The 15,602-nt window shown below is 45.6% G+C and overlaps 1 protein-coding gene across 1 annotated transcript; it reads right to left on the bottom strand.

Moving 5' to 3' along the window:
- Positions 1-284: 284 nt before the first annotated feature.
- On the bottom strand, positions 285-13,623 carry tdrd7a (tudor domain containing 7 a). The gene is made up of 22 exons (XM_071534040.1): positions 13,420-13,623; positions 12,589-12,733; positions 10,975-11,089; positions 10,719-10,814; positions 9,866-9,906; positions 9,230-9,285; positions 7,899-8,069; positions 7,085-7,278; positions 6,406-6,667; positions 6,035-6,225; positions 5,459-5,651; positions 5,206-5,317; positions 4,780-4,991; positions 4,107-4,241; positions 3,796-3,879; positions 3,570-3,704; positions 2,901-3,011; positions 2,611-2,782; positions 1,622-1,803; positions 1,200-1,393; positions 807-967; positions 285-517 (listed from the first exon to the last, which is right to left on the bottom strand). Exons 1-22 carry the CDS (start codon positions 13,621-13,623, stop codon positions 285-287), a joined length of 3,399 nt encoding a protein of 1,132 aa, XP_071390141.1.
- Positions 13,624-15,602: the final 1,979 nt, after the last annotated feature.

Genomic DNA, 15,602 nt, shown 5'->3' with positions numbered 1-15,602 from the left:
ACCACCGGTCGTAAATTCAGGAAAGAAAAAAACCTCTTCTTTAACTAAGTACAATTACAGAGCTTCAGTCTGGAGTCTTTGCGAGCACTGTGCCGAGCGGGCTCCTTAAAAAGTCTTAGGATGGGAGGGAGATCTAGAAAGCGGTATCCAGAGTTTACGAGGCACTTTCGCCAGCCTTTAAAGATCCTTAGAAAATGAGGAGGACCTGCAAACAACTCCTGGTTAAAAGCGGGGAGACTAACTTGGAACAGGCACAGTCAGAACTGAGTCATTTCACAGCCGTCCTAGGCGGCGGAGGACAGCTCCCCGGCGACGTCCACCATCATATTGTGGACCCAGACGTCCCTCTCGTCCTGGCCGGTGTCCACCAGGTACGCGGTCAGCCGGCGCTCCCGCGGCTCGCCCTTGACCTCGGGGCCCTCCTGGATGCTCTCCACCAGGGCCACCAGCGCCCGCTTCTCCACGTGGGTCCTGAACACCATGGAGGCCTCCTCCGACCACTGGCGCTGCGCCACGCCTGCAAAGAGGGCAAAGAGGAGGCGCGTGGACAGACGGGGAGCTCGGGGTTAGGATTTCAGGAAACCCGAGCAGCTCCGTTTTGCATCAAATATCGAAATACACGAAGGCCTGCAGCTACTAAATACAAAGGAGGGAGAGGAGGAGGATAAAGAAGGAGCTGGGGGAAGTGACAATTAAGTCTTCTTAAATCTTTCTAGGAATGGCATTATCCATTAGTGGGAAAGGTAATGATTAACTGTAACACATTCCAGTGATATCCAGTGAAAGAGAACTATTATCTGACTCACCAGCCAGTTGTGCAGTGATAGCCTGGAAGGGCAGCTGTCTGAATTCCTCTATGAGAGGCCGGAGCTGCGTGGAGCGCACCAGCTCATGCTTGCCGTGGTCCAGCTCGTAGGCAGAAACCAGCCCGTTGGTCAGAACCCCCTTCACCTGCACACGGTGCCAACTGGGCAGAATGAGGCCTTAGGTTAGACCGGCTGGAGCATTGTAATCATTGGAAAGTCACTGCAAAATTCAGATATATGTGCGGGCAGCAAACAAAAGGCGTTTTAGTTTTCCCGGTGTAATCCACTGTCAGAAATGTCTCTTTCCAAATCCTGCAACTCTGTGAAATCAAATTCTATGAATGTGACAGGTGTTAGCTGCAGGTATGCACTTCCATGGTGCATGCCACCTACTTCTTGTCTATTTTAGCAGCGTAGACCTCTCCTTTCTGGACGTGCGTGGCTGTGGCGGTGCTCCCAGCCTGGTTGTAGTAGAGGATCATCTCCCCCATCAGCACCACCAGTTTATGCAGGTCCTGCCACGGCTGCACCACAAAGTAGCCAGGGTGCAGGGCCACCGGCACAAACACGTCCATGTTCTGACCGGGCTAAAGAGAGAGGGAGTGCAACTTACACATTAAAACACAGAAAACACAATTCAAAAACGTACAATAGGTAAACAGTGTGTATACCGCGGCCCCAAGTGCTCAAAGTAGTAGAGACAGGACAAATGATTTAAACCTTTCTCTTAACCAAAAGACAGAACAGATGCAAAATAATTCCCTTATGTGCCGAGCGAACCCCTAGAGAAAAGAGTTTTTCCCTCCCCCGCCCACCTGGGGGAGATCCAGGGGAGGAGGCATCGGCAGTGGCCTCTTCCCGGCCGTGGTGGTCTTGGCTGGGGCAGGAATGTAGGGCGGTTCCCCTGCTCCCTGGTGGGCCTGGGTTGCGGGCTTGAACGTGGGGCTCAGGGCCGGGCTGCTCAGAGACAACTTCTCCACCAGCGCACTGAGATCACCTGTGGAGTTGCGGGAAAAAACACACACACACACACACACACAAATAATATTTTTGTCGATGATGGGTGCTGAAATTTGTGGACAAGTAGTGTGGACAGCCAAAAAGATGCTACTGGATATTGATTATTTATTAGCTTATACAAAAGTCATCAAGATGTTTGGCAATATACTCCATAACAAGCATCAAATATAACTGCATTACAATAGTATTACAGTAAGCCACTGTGGTTGATGCGGAGAAAACCTACAACTCATGATATCCATCATATAACTGGTGTTCTGGGGATTGAAACTTACAGGGATGATGGATCTAGTTACTAAAATAATATTTATACAAATATTTATGCAGTCATCTATGTGTTGAATGGGTTCATGACCCTGTTAAAGAGGGATTACAAGGTTTAAAAGCTGAGAAAATAAGCCTTCTTTCTTCATTGCTGAAAAACTCGCTTTTGTGTTTTTTGTCCGACCACTGATTATTTGTCCGGCGTAGAATATGTTACCACTCTGGGAAATTAATTTTTTGAAGGGCAAATTCTGGTCAGACCTGATGTAGACAGTTTACTTCTGAACAGAAAATCTATTCTATAAACAGGATTTCTATGTTATTCCTTTGATCTTTGGTAGGTCAGTCTAGATAACAAAACACTCCCAAAGCTGGTTATAAGAGAGAGCCAAGAGTCACAGGCTGAAGCGTTTCTAACTTTGGACAGACTTACTCATGTACACAAATAGTGAGTGAACCGTCTGAGATTTTGTTTCAACGGGGAATTTGTCTTTGATGCTGGCTTTACCTGCGTCCACACTGTTGCTGTTGGTGATGGCGGTGGTGTTGTTGTTCTGCTCTGTGAGTTTCTGCCACAACTCTGACCGGGCCAGCTGATGGTTGATACTCTTGTCCAACTCCTGACCGTCGGCACCGATAAACAGGTACATATGGACCAGCCTGTCCTCTTTGTCCTGGTCTAGCTTCAAGATCTAAGGAAGGAAGGAAGAAATTAAAAAAGAAAGATAGCTTTAGAATTATATGGCTTAAGTTCAGCTGAGTTGTGTGTGTAACTTCATGATACAGTCCATGGGGTGTGCGAGTGTGTGCCTTCATTTTGCAGTCTACAGAGCTGAGGATAGCCTCCTTCAGCCAGAGGATGGCCTCAGGGTGCCAGTCTCCTGCCGGGACGGTCAGGTCGGCCAGACGGCACTTGATTGCCTGGGAGAGAGATGACACACAATAAAACAATACACCCTCATGTGTTTTTGTGACCGTCTCCCAATAACAGTTGGCATTATGCAATCACTGTTAGACACGTTCTCAACGTTTTATTAGCGTCTTTAGAAGCGTCACTTGTTTAATCGCAAGCCTAGGACAGGCTTTTCCACAAAGCTGTGAGAACAGTAATATTTTCACTGTGTTGGAGACGACTCTTTAATTCCTAGAAAATGTAATGGAGGAGATATGCTAGGGAATGCAAAGGTGATTCTTCAGATAATTGATACAGTGCCCCCTTAAGCCAGTCAGTGTATCAATGCTGGATCTCACACATCATTCACTATCATTAAGGTCTAATCCACTAATCCACAAATTAAAAAGAGTATTAAAAAGAGTAAGCATCCATCCAGTCAAGTATCCGTTATTCCATAAAGTACTGTACACTGCAGCTTCATAGGGATCAAAAACAGGAAGGAGAGGATGCTACTCTAGCAGTCCATGGCTGGAGATTTCTATTGAGGTGCACGCACACTACCGCACACACCAAGAAGAACTGACCTGCGGTGGGATGACGGTGAAGTCGCTGAGGAAGGGAGGGGGGATCTCTCGGAGTTCAGTCACCTCTACAGAGGCTGGTACGCCCAGGTCAACGAACAGGACGTCCATCACTCTGCTGCCATACAGGCTGGTGATCTAACAAATAAAAACAAGATATTTAAAACTGGTCAGCTTACTAAAAACTTCCCAATTTTTTCAGGTTACAGCGTCTTCCAGCCGTTCCTACCTCCACTCTGGACCACTTCCCTTTGTGGCGGGCCAGACAGAACTTGCCGCTGAACGGCCTGGACACCAGGGACTCTGACGTCACCTGGTAGAAATAAACACAAACATACATATTAAGACCTTCCAAATAGTGAGCTCTACTTCCTTGAGTAGCCCATTTTAATTCTGAAGGAATACAAATCCTCCTTTAACCTGTCGCCTCCCTTTCATCAACTCCCCTTCATGACTTAAGTGAATTTAACAGGTTAAGTCAATAAGATCTGGAACATAGCTTTCACTGGAGGTATTACAGTACTCTAATGTCTTGTGTACCTGGGAGATGAAGAAGGCCTCTATTTTGTCCAGTAACATGTTGAGTTTTGCCGTTCCTCTGGAGGGCAGCTGGCAGTAGATGATTCCGTCCGAACACACATTGGTCACACACACATCCTGATAGGTAGAGTTTACCTACAGGCAACAGAGCACATAAAAGGGTTAAGGCCAGATGATGGATCTTTATTGCGTTTACATTTTCCAGCTGCGGAGGGCCACCGTAGCTAAATCAAAGTAAAAGAAACACGGTGACACTCGGAGCAGCACAGAGTTCTAGAAGTGACGTTTCAGGCTTTCGACTGTCACTTTGCAGCAACAGTAGCCATGACCTGCGTTTCCCCACACACATCTGTTTAGCGCTACTCGCTAAAAACGGTACCTAGAGGATACAGAGGCTATGGGTGAGGATATTGGGCTGAATTTGGACATACATTGGCCACACATGCTTCACTAATCTGAGAATGGTACAACAGCGCCACTCACTGGCTGACCTAAATACACAGTAGGTATGAAAATTATTAATAATTACCCCTTTAGTGGTGTCTAAATGACAAATTTACAGTGCTATTCTAATAGAGAGGGTTGTTAACTGTCACACACTCACACAAATTGCTATACTAACAGAGGGCTCCCCACCCACACATTACTATTACACTAAGACCACCATACTTACAGTCAGAGGGTTGTCCATGTCCTTGTCCTGCAGGGCCTTGAGGCAGGCGGCGTTGATGTTCAGGTCATCAGCCTGCGATGTGTCGTACAGCACCGCCACAGGCATGTCGTTCTGATGACACGGCTCCACGGTCTCCATCAGCAGGATCTTTCCAACTACCAAGCTGTCCAGGCAGGACAGGACTGAGGCATGGGAGCTGTACGACTCCAGGCCTGGGAGGAGGAGGAGTGTAAAGAGGGATGGAGGGGAGAGGAAGGACAGGAGAGGGAGAGATGGAACCACCAAATGAGAGGGAAATACAGTGTTCTATGTACCTGCCGGTCGAAGCTTTTTGTCCTGGAAGAGCAGAATGAGTTTGTTCTATTGTGATACTGTTGCATTTTTACATACATAAGTCCTAGAATAATATCTATAGCTGGTATGTACCTGCCAGTCGAACACTGGTGGCCTGGAAGGGCAGAGAGAGGAAGTCCTGGTGCAGCTCCAGCAGATTGGTCCGACTAGTCTCCACAGAAAAGCCATAGTCCACATAGTACACCTGGTAGACACACACAGACAAAAGCTCTCCTGATACAGAAACACAAACTGTACCTATGTCTTCCTTCGAGTTCAAGCATCGTTTCCGTCACCATTCAATTATTTCCAAAATATGAGTAAAATAACGAACAATACAAGTCACCTTGACCTTGTTGGAGGCCATGACCTCCAAGACCTGGACCCTGGCCAGCTCGTCCCCTTCCTCCCCTCTGACTGCTGCCAGCTGACCAATGGCAGGGCTGGACAGGGGCTGGTGGGCGGGGCTTTGGCTATAGAACGAGCACATGGCGTCTTCCATGGCCTCCTGAGCGTCCGAGTAGTTCCCACCGACGTACCTGAACAGGAAGAGCGCATGGATTTTCAGATGTTAGGATGTTGGTGGCATTGTAGAGCGAGAGAAAATGTCAACAGGTGCTAACATTAAAGCTATTTCAAATTGGAAATGTTTATGTAGACTGTGCAGGCAGAACTTGACAATATATGGCACTTTACAACATGTAAAAAAGCATCTGACATCTAATGGTTAAAAGCATACTACTGAAATTGCAATCTGCTATTGGCTGATCTTTGGTGCGAGGTGATATCACCACCTATTCTACTCTATAGAAGGTGACATCACCTGGCTCCAAAAAAGCCATTGTATAAGTGAGTGAGCAATTTTCAAATTAAAACTGAAAACAGGTAGGGTAGCATATTAGTACGAAAATGTATGTCCTACCTTACTGTAACAGCATTGCTGTTCTTGGCATTAGTAACCAGCACTGAGGGATACTGCTCCGAGGGCAGAACCAGAGGCGGAGGGACCACGGAGCCCAGGACCTTGAGTCCAGAGGGAAGGCTTCTGCAGGGACTAGGCTCTTGGCTCTCTGTGGTGCCCAAGTCTTCTATACTGAAGTTATACAGGATAGCCTGACCATGGGAGAAGTGCATAGTCAATAGAGACATATTAATAAAGACAAGTATTTAGAGACAACCAGGCAGGCAGGCAGTCTTGATGCTCAGGTGTATTGCCTAGGTCTAAAAGATAATCATTTTAGGTGAACTATTCCTTTAACCCTGGTACACCCCCCTGCCCTCTCATCCACCTACCTTCTTCTTGTCATCCGGCATGGGGTACTCCACAGTGCATATATCCAGCAGCAGAGACAGGTTGCCCAGGACATGCTCGGGGAACGGAGTCTTGTACGTGTCCGTGAAGAGTTTGGGCAAAGCGTGTGCCCACAAACCGTGACTGTACTTGGACAGGAGCTCCTTCAGTTTCTGCCGCACGTCGGCCGACACGGAGGGGTTTGAGGGGGAAACGGGGGCGGGGTTGGCGGCGGGGGAGAAGGGGGACTTCGAGGGGGAGAGGAGAGGGGGGCTGGCAGAAAAGGGAGACAAAACGCTGGGGCTGGGGAGGAGGAGGGAAGAGGGCGGAGGGGTGGCGGCTGTTGCTGGTAGGCTCCAGGTGGGGGCGAGGGGCGGGGCGTTCCGGACGGGGCTGAGGTTGATGGAAGACGTGGGACTGACTTGAAATGAGAGAGGATCGGAAGCGGCGCTGTCGGCAGGCGAAATGGGTTTGGCGTTCGGGGGAGACCTAAAGCCGGGGGCCCGGGTGGCACAGGAGGGCAGCCGGGGAGCGAGGGCTGGGTTGGGGGCGGGGCTGCGCAAGGTGACGGAAAACGCCGGTTGGCCTGGAAAGTCGCTGACAGGCTGAGGGGGGAAAATGAACGTCGGTTTGGCCAAGGGGCTATTGGGGCAGATTGGGGATTTAGGGGCGGGGGCAAGGGTGAGGACGGTGGACGGTGGTTTTTCGGGCGTCTGGGGACCTGGAGGAGATCTAGGTGCCGGGATAGCGCTAGGGGCGGTGGGTGATTTCGGAGTGGTGTCGGTGGTGCCGGTTGTGGACCCGGTAGAGGGCTTGGGAGGGAGAGGGGGGTAGACCAGGCGGTCAGTTCGGTTGGTGCTGGGTGTTTTCTCTATCTGCAGAAGACGGAGAAGACGATAGTCAATGAAAGAGAGCGAGAGAGAGCTACATAGATAAATAACTTTAACAGTAACAGAAATATTTTACTACTGAAAATGGCATTCCCCTTTAAACAGTAACTAAACCCCAAACCCAAATCTGTGTTGAAGCCTGACACCTAATGCTGAGAAGTATGATACTGAACTGACCATCTGCTATCGGCTGGTCTTTGGTGCCAGGTGATATCACCACATGTTGTACTCTACAGAAGGTGACAGTATTTTGTTGTTTTTAGTTCAGTATTTTGTCATCAAAATCAACTAACTGGTGTGATTCCATTTAGAGAAGATGGCACATAAATTAGCACAAAATAACTTTCTCTATCACATGATTAAATATGTTCTCAAGGCAGGTATTGAAAAAGAAAATATTGCTCAGAACGGGTACTGAAATTGAGTGTAAATTTGAGCTGGTATGAAAACAAAAACCTTCCTACCATATCCAGCTCTATTTCCTGTATTGATTGTGTGTTTTTGAAGTGTCTGTATGTAAAAAAAAAAAAAAAGGAAGGTTTGAAATTTGGTAGGTGTGTGTATGCATGTGTGTTTCTGTCTATATATGCAGGTTACTGACTCACCGAGCAGATGTGTGTCCAGCTCTCCACATCTAGGAGTGCCTGGGGGTGAAGCTGTTGGCCAAACATTTCCATGTAGACCACTGGGAGTTTGGAGAGCCACAGGCCGCTGCAGTACTTGGCGAGAAGCTGAGTTAATCTGCTCTGAATCTGCGCCGGGTCGTAGACAATGGGCTGGACCCAGCGAGGGGTTGGAGGGGGGGGAGCCACAGGCATTACATAAAAGATCAGTAACGAGAACACTAGAAAAGACAATTTTAAACTTAATTAGACGGCTGTTGTATTCATCCTTTGAGAGATTTCAACCAATATCAGCTTGCCAATATATTGGGCTGAGATTGGAGAAGAGAGAGAAGTTTCTATCATGTATTGTTCTTGAGTTATTGTGTTCATAAGAATGTATCTACACAGACAGACAGACAGACGCCACCGTGAAGACATGATGTCAAGGCATACCATGTATCATGGTGGATGGCCATAGAAATATCAGCCAGTCAGTGTCATCCACTTCCAACATGATGATTATCATGCAGTTTATTTGCTTACACGTTCATTGTAGAATTGATCAATACTACACTGGCTGTCAATGCAAAGCCCTAAACCTAAATTGATTGAACGCAACACTGGTGCAACACTGGTGTTTTCCTTCTGATCAGATTCCACAAGTGTGCATGAATGTTGCATTATTATTCAACATAGAGTTTGAGAATCCTATGATCTAAATGCTATTTTAGAGGCTTTCCCAACCTACCAAGACTAAATACTTTTAATTTTTTCAAAATTTTTGCTTCAATCCAAAAATATTGGATTCGATATCATCAAAACCCAGTCAAACACCAATTGAGACACTGAACTCATTAAACAAATGAAACATATGATTACTCATATGGTTAACCATATGCCCTCAGAACAACAGTGTGATGAGGATGATGAAGACTGTACCGCAAGCTGTAAAATCGGATTCACCGGAAAATCATCTTACTTACTTTAACACTAGAAAGTACCATTTCGATTTAAAAGACAGGCGATCTGACCTGGTAGACTGCCTTCACATAACATTGTCACAGACACAGACACTTGCTGACACATATCACACAGCCATGGCTCCAGAGAAGAAGACACAGCCAGTCAGCCAGGATTGGAAAAGGAATATGGTGATGGACAGCTGTATGAAGTACAGCCAACTTGTGTGTGAGATTTGCTCCCCATGGGTATTTGTTGGCGGAATGAGGGGAGAGGGGAGAGTTTGTGTTTCGTAGTGTTAAATAAGTCGTAACATTTGCACAGCACATGTAATCAGGGATGTAATCAGGACAAGACAAGTATTTCTGTACCTTGGAAGGTTTGGGTTTGGAGGCTGGAACACAGGGCCTTTCTGCAAACGATGGTGCTGGGAGAGGAAGAAATCAAGGTTAAAAGAGAAACACTGATGAGTTTAGTGTGGCCGGTGATTCTGTGCAATTAAAAACGACTCCCATCACTACATACAAATGAGTGACATGAATTGCAGGGTTCCTACTAGGGCTGGGCGATATGGACCAAAAATCATATCTCGGTATTTTTAGGCTGAATGGCGATACACAATATATATCTCGGTATTTTCTACGAAGTGGGCTAAATGTTCAGTTGTAAGTCAAAGCCACATGTGAGATGTCACAAGCACTTTCATTAAAACAAGACTGTGATCAAAATAAAATGCAAAGACAGGGTTTCCTTCCCTGTTTTAGAACAGTCTGGTAAGTTCAGAAAATTACATCGCTTTACTGTAATGCAGCCTTTAAAACCAGGAAAAGACAACACTTATGCCATATATTACGATATCCAAAATCTAAGACGATATCTAGTCTCATATCACGATATCGATATAATATTGATATATCGCCCAGCCCTAGTTCCTACAGGGCTTAAATTTCAAAATTCCATTCTTACCCGAGACCTTACTTTATAGATTTTACCAGAAGGCAACATACCTGAAGGCTTCTGGTGGTTTGTCAATCTGTTCTCGTTCCTGCTGGCAACACAGTGGGGAAAACTTGTGTCTACAAGGAGCATCTTCATGTGCCATTTACAGCAACAAGATATGACACAATGCAAACATCCGATGGCATGCCCATTTCATTTTTAGCTGCAGCTAGTATAGGTTGGTCCGTGGTTTTCATCATCTATATCAACTGATATAACCAATCTCAGTATGACAATTAATCATAATTAACTATTAATCATATCACAATCATATTATTATCAGCTATTGATTCTGAAACCACACTGAGATGTGTGTTAGCTCATTGGATCTCCTTTTGGTTGGTGATGTCATTTAAGCCTCTTCCCCTTTCCTGATTGGCTGTTTTTGATCATCTACATCTATTGACTCCGAAATCATATTGAGATGTGTGATGGCTCACTGGACTCAAGAGTTTCCTTTCAGTTGGTGAGGTCATTGAAGCACCTCCCCCTTTCATGATGTGCTGTCTGTTGATCATCTATATCTGTTTATCCCACAGGCGCACTAATGATAAACTCTGATTAAACCAGTTTACAGGACTTTAAGTAACTAATAAGACTATATTAAGCTTTTGTATTTGTTTCATGGAGCTTAACAGGTCACAGCTTATCACAAATTATATGCTTGTCAGAATAGGCTTTGACACAATATTTGAACAGTTCAACCTGTCTCAAGGCTAAGTACATCCTTCTTTAACTTGTCTCCTCCCCATCATCTACTATACATCTCCCCTTCTTGACTTTTTGAAATTGGTAAGGGGTCAGTCTAAGAGCAGATGGTGCTAAAGTTTAAAGTTTTGTCCGCTTGGTGTTTATATTCACCTGTCAAGCTGAGTAGCAGGTTGTTTGTAGACTTGTGGAACTGCCGGTCTTCTGTGTTCGACGGGGGTGATGGAGCTGAACCTCTGGTCCAGCTGCCTGATGTTAGGAGAGACCACGATGTTAGGAGAGACAACACAGCTTTGGCTTCTTCTTTTTTAATTTGTTTTCACTTTCAAAATGGATTTTTCAGATAAAAACAGCATGCTTTTCACTATTAGACGTCAGGCTTTACACAGATTTGGGTTATATTTTCTACCTGTAGTCTCCTGAGGCGCTGAAGCCCCCGTAGCCGCCGTGGGGGCGAGCACGGGACGTCGACCAGCCGGAGGAACCGTGAGGCGAGGGCTGGCGGAGGGAGGACCTGGGCCTCACTGCGAGCATGGAGGGAGGGATGAAGGGATGGAGGAAAGGGGAGAGACAGGGATGGGGCGAGGAGAAGGGGACGGGATGCGGGGGGACGCAACAGAGGACGCAGGAGGAAACGGGAGGGGGGGGCAAAGGAACGAGGGAGCCGGGGAAACAAGAGGCGGACATCGGGAAAGCGGGACGGAGAAGGCAGAGGCCGGGGAGGAGGAGAGGCATGGGGAGAGGAGGGCAGGGCGGTGGGGGAGGAACGGAGGAAGGAAGGGAGGAGGAATGATAGGCTGAATGAGTTTCCTGCAATGGCTGAATGTCTTGAATAGCTGGAGAGAGACGAGAAAGAGAGATGAGGAGAGGAGAGAGTGAAAAGACGAGATAAGAAAAGACTTGAGACGGAGAGAACTCAAGACGGTGGCGAATGAGAGTAAGCAAGGGAGAGGTTTTGTCCTGGTAAAATACGCCTGTCTGAGCTTTTTTGGAGGGTGGGAACAGACTCAGAGGAATAGTGATCTGGGACATCTTTCCGGCTCTAGCTCCTTTCACTCTTAAAAGACTTCCACCGCCTATTAGGGAAGGCTGGAACACAGTGCAAGATACTGAGCAAAGGCACTGTCACCCTAAGTGTATGTGTGTGTCTTCTGCCTAGGCTTGGGGCCAATATGCAATATTATCTGGGAAATTATTTGGAAACAAAACACCTCCCCCCAAAAAAAAACAGAGGAAAGAAAATGGAAGGAATAAACAAAAACATTGTGATGATATCGTATATCGCAATATTTTGGCAGGACAGTATCGCAATATTATATTTTGGATATCGCCCCAAGCCTACTAGTGTCCCTGTACTTTAGTGACTTTTTGAACTAGGTTCCATCAAGCATCCTCATCTAGGACCCAAATGACACAAGATGTTTGGAACCATATTTAACACTTTTCGCCATGAATTTATCACAATCTGCAACCACCAATCATATCTGTAAATATGACACTGTATTGAGCCAATGCAAATGTTTGTGGGCTGACATTGGCGTCCCAATATATCTGCATGTCCCTCTGCACAAATCTTCCAAAACGTGTAACATCTCCTTCCAAAAGGCACTTGTGCTGACTAAGCAAAAACCCATAAGAACTCAATCTGTGAAAAATAACCAATGATACTCACCCCTAACTCTGAATTTTCATATGTACTACTTCAGTTTGACTGGTGCCATGAATTTATTTTCTGGGGCAAATACTAGTAAATAGTAGCACTGTATCACTGTGTGTCTGAATCCCTGTAAGTCCTGAATATGATGGATTTTGGAAGTTTGTGTCTCTACTCTACTACCACTAGTAGGAAAGAGGTCAGCTTAGTAGAAAAAGCCTAAAATACCCTGAATTAGGTGTTTTAAAACCCTCACAGCCTGGGAAATAAACAAGAAAGTCAGACTCTGATGCGGAGGCCCTACCACAGACACACCCACAGCTTAAGAAAGCAGGCTGCAATTCCAAGTAACACCCGAGTGTCTCCTACCGTTGAGCATGTAGGGGTTGGAGGGTTTGGATCTCAACCTGCAGTTGACCAGCTGGGAGCGACCGGGCTTCTTGGAATTCTTCTGCTTGGCCACCAGCTCAGCGATGTGGGCCGTCTCTTTACACACCGCTGCGAAGCACGTCAACTACAGAGCAGAGTCATCGGTTAGGCTATAACAAAACACCAGAAAAACAGAAAGATTGGCCTTAGCCTGGACAAGAAACATGTCAAATAATATGATAAATCAACAGGATCACAGTTACTCTCGTGTAAGTGTAGAGATCATGCCATCAACTAACCATCTTTACCACATGATCCTAGAGGTGTTCGATCATTTGTGCTCTCATATCTTTAAAAGACTTGATGGAAATGACTGTTTAGTCTCAGGAACTGTTTGTGTTGTCCCTTCGTTAGGCCAAAGTGTTTTCATGTACTCTACTCCTCCTTCATGATTTAGTGACATCGTGGCCAAACACCAAACACTTTTAAAAACATTTGGAAAAGCCCAGACAAACACCGTTTGATGCACTCTGCATTTTTTTGGTTGGAATTTTCCAAAGAAAGAGTTGCAGTCAAGTGATGTGAAATCATACATACTTGACAAGCTAAATATCAAATTTCGTAAGTTAAACTTACATGTTACGGTAATAATAATATTCAACTTAAAAAAGTAACAAGTGGCATATTGGCCCCTACTAATGATGCAGGCAACCTTTGAGCCAATCAGTAACAACGGAAAAAAAGATAAACAAGTATCAAAGTCACACTGGTTCAGACTAAGCAAACGGAGTGTTAGGTGAGAAAGCGTCCTCAAAGTCAACCGGCCCTCACCTCCCCCATGCGGTACTCCATCCGGACTACCGAGGGGATGCTCCGGAGAAAGTCCTCCAGCGTCGGGTAGCCCAGCTTCCTCAGCGGGATGTTCTCTCCGCACAGCGACCGGTACTCCGACTGGAGGCGGCTGACAGACACGCCGCTCTTGCTGGACTGCAGTACAGACCGCAACATTTTCTTGATAGACTCGCCGTCCGACATGCTGAAAAATGTACACAGACACAGACACAGACAGAGAAACGTGTATGGGATTTGGTGCCAATACATTAAAAACATTTGCGGTGCTAACTAGCTTAATTAGCCAAAAGGTGTTGTGTACCAAACGTTGTATCACCTTAAAAATATGCGTCCCTGGCAGTGTGACATGACAAGTAGACAAATGTATAGCCTGACAGCTTCACTGTAGACTCAACGGACGTTTGTGGTTTGAGATACGGCTAGGAGGCAAGGTTACTTTCGATGTTTCCAGTCCCGTAAAAGTCTTCAAAACATTTCTTTACCATTAAAAAAAACAGCGATAGGAAAGCAATTGACAAAAAGGTACACATTTCTTCTTCCCTGGTGAGAAAGTGGGGTGAAGACACACCATGGGAAACACTTTTTGGTCAACAAATTTTGGCCCCGATGCATTCAGTATGGAGAACGTCACCCCACATTCTGCTCAAAAACCTGGCCGTTAATGCTGCCTCCCTTGTCAGCCAACATTACACACCTCACAGGACGACGTCTTCGGGTAAATTCGACATGTAAGCTGCACTTTGTTTCTATAAAATCTCAACTTTTAAAATTGGTTCACACTGCTAGCTTGCTACCATCCTCCGCTCTATATTTTGGTGGAAGAATATTGTAGGAACAGGCGAAAGAGTTCTAACAGTTGAGATTTTATTTAAATTAAACCGTGCTTGAAGGACTGAATGTATGACGAATTCAAGAGTGGCTCACTACTCAAAAAGTCCTCAAATCATGTCCTACAAGGTGTGTACCGTTTGCAAGAAAGCACAAAATTGCCTATTTTTGTAATGGAGTTTAGCGTCATTCTTTTTCCATTTGAGCAGAGCTGAACTCATCGGTGCTAACCGGTGTCGTGTCAGTGGCTCCATTATCGGACGCAGTTTTGCTAGGTCTGGCGAGATCTCAGCCGTTTCAATAATAAGCCCATGAATTTGTTCAGTATAACCGCTGACAAACCATGTCAAATACGCTCTAAAAATGTGCATATATCATGCGTCTATTTTCCGGTGCAGCGCATCCGAGAAGGGAAAGCTAGCAGGGCAGGCAGGGACGTGTCCGACAATAGATGTGTAGCAGCTAGCTGTTCGATGGCAGAACGCATTTAGCTACTTTAGCGTTAGCTTGACTAACCGCTAGTCCAAGATGTTTAATTTGTAGTTAAGATAGTTAGATCATAATATTTCGCCCCACAATCGACCTGTTACTATATTTACAATAACGTTCGTTCAATTTTCATTGCAGGGTAAGGTATTTCGCTGTTAATTTACCTGTAATTGTCACTTAGCCAAAGTGTCGTCGATCCAACTTCCTCTGCTAACGTTACAATCTAAAACATCGTGTGCGCGCATCCACGCTCCCAAGTTCAAAAGGTCAACGCCGGGTCAAAACCGCTGCAGCTTTTAATATTTAAAACACGTTTTAAAATCGCGTCGTCGTAAAAATATATTCACGTCCACGCGCATTGGACATGTAACTAAATACATCACTTTATCTGATATATCACTTTGTAACCGTGATCGATCAATCAGGGACGTTGGAGTATAAAATAAGCTATGGTATAAACTACGTGTGTAGCGTCCCCAAGCGGCTAATAAGTGTTGCACATTGAGGAATGCTGCCTTCAAGGGCTGACGGAATTATCAAAAGTGCAAGTAAAGCCTACGTGAACGACCCAACATGGTGGTAAATACGGCTGGGAATGTGGGAATTTTACCCGAGTTGCCGAGATGTGACGTTTATGGGCCGGAAACTATGGAAGCCGTGTTAAGTGATATAATTTATCATTATATGGCATTGTTTGACATTTTGTGTAAATTAGTATTGTTGCATGTGTTTCCATTTCCACTCTATGTTTAATTTACAGTTGTCATGCATTGATAACGTTTTACAGCATCTTTTGGCTAATAAATGAATTAAAACAGTACATGCCTAATGTAACAAAAAAATCT

The sequence above is a fragment of the Centroberyx affinis genome, unplaced genomic scaffold (assembly GCF_046629955.1).
Source record: "Centroberyx affinis isolate AG114_WGS23_722 - 3 ecotype Tasmania unplaced genomic scaffold, CSIRO-AGI_Caff_v1 ptg002479l_1, whole genome shotgun sequence".
In the NCBI taxonomy this organism is placed as follows: domain Eukaryota; kingdom Metazoa; phylum Chordata; class Actinopteri; order Beryciformes; family Berycidae; genus Centroberyx; species Centroberyx affinis.
The sequence above is the reverse complement of the archived record's forward strand: the minus strand, read 5'-3'. Positions and strand labels throughout refer to the sequence as shown.

What these genes read in the sequence shown, in the direction of transcription:
- tdrd7a (XM_071534040.1), bottom strand. Translation starts at nt 13,623, where the DNA reads ATGTCGGACGGCGAGTCTATCAAGAAAATGTTGCGGTCTGTACTGCAG. An exon ending in AGCGCCTCAGGAGACTACAG is followed by an intron (nt 10,815 to 10,974) that starts GTAGAAAATATA and finishes TCCTAACATCAG; the next exon opens with GCAGCTGGACCAGAGGTTCA. An exon ending in GGAAGTGGTCCAGAGTGGAG is followed by an intron (nt 3,705 to 3,795) that starts GTAGGAACGGCT and finishes TTTATTTGTTAG; the next exon opens with ATCACCAGCCTGTATGGCAG.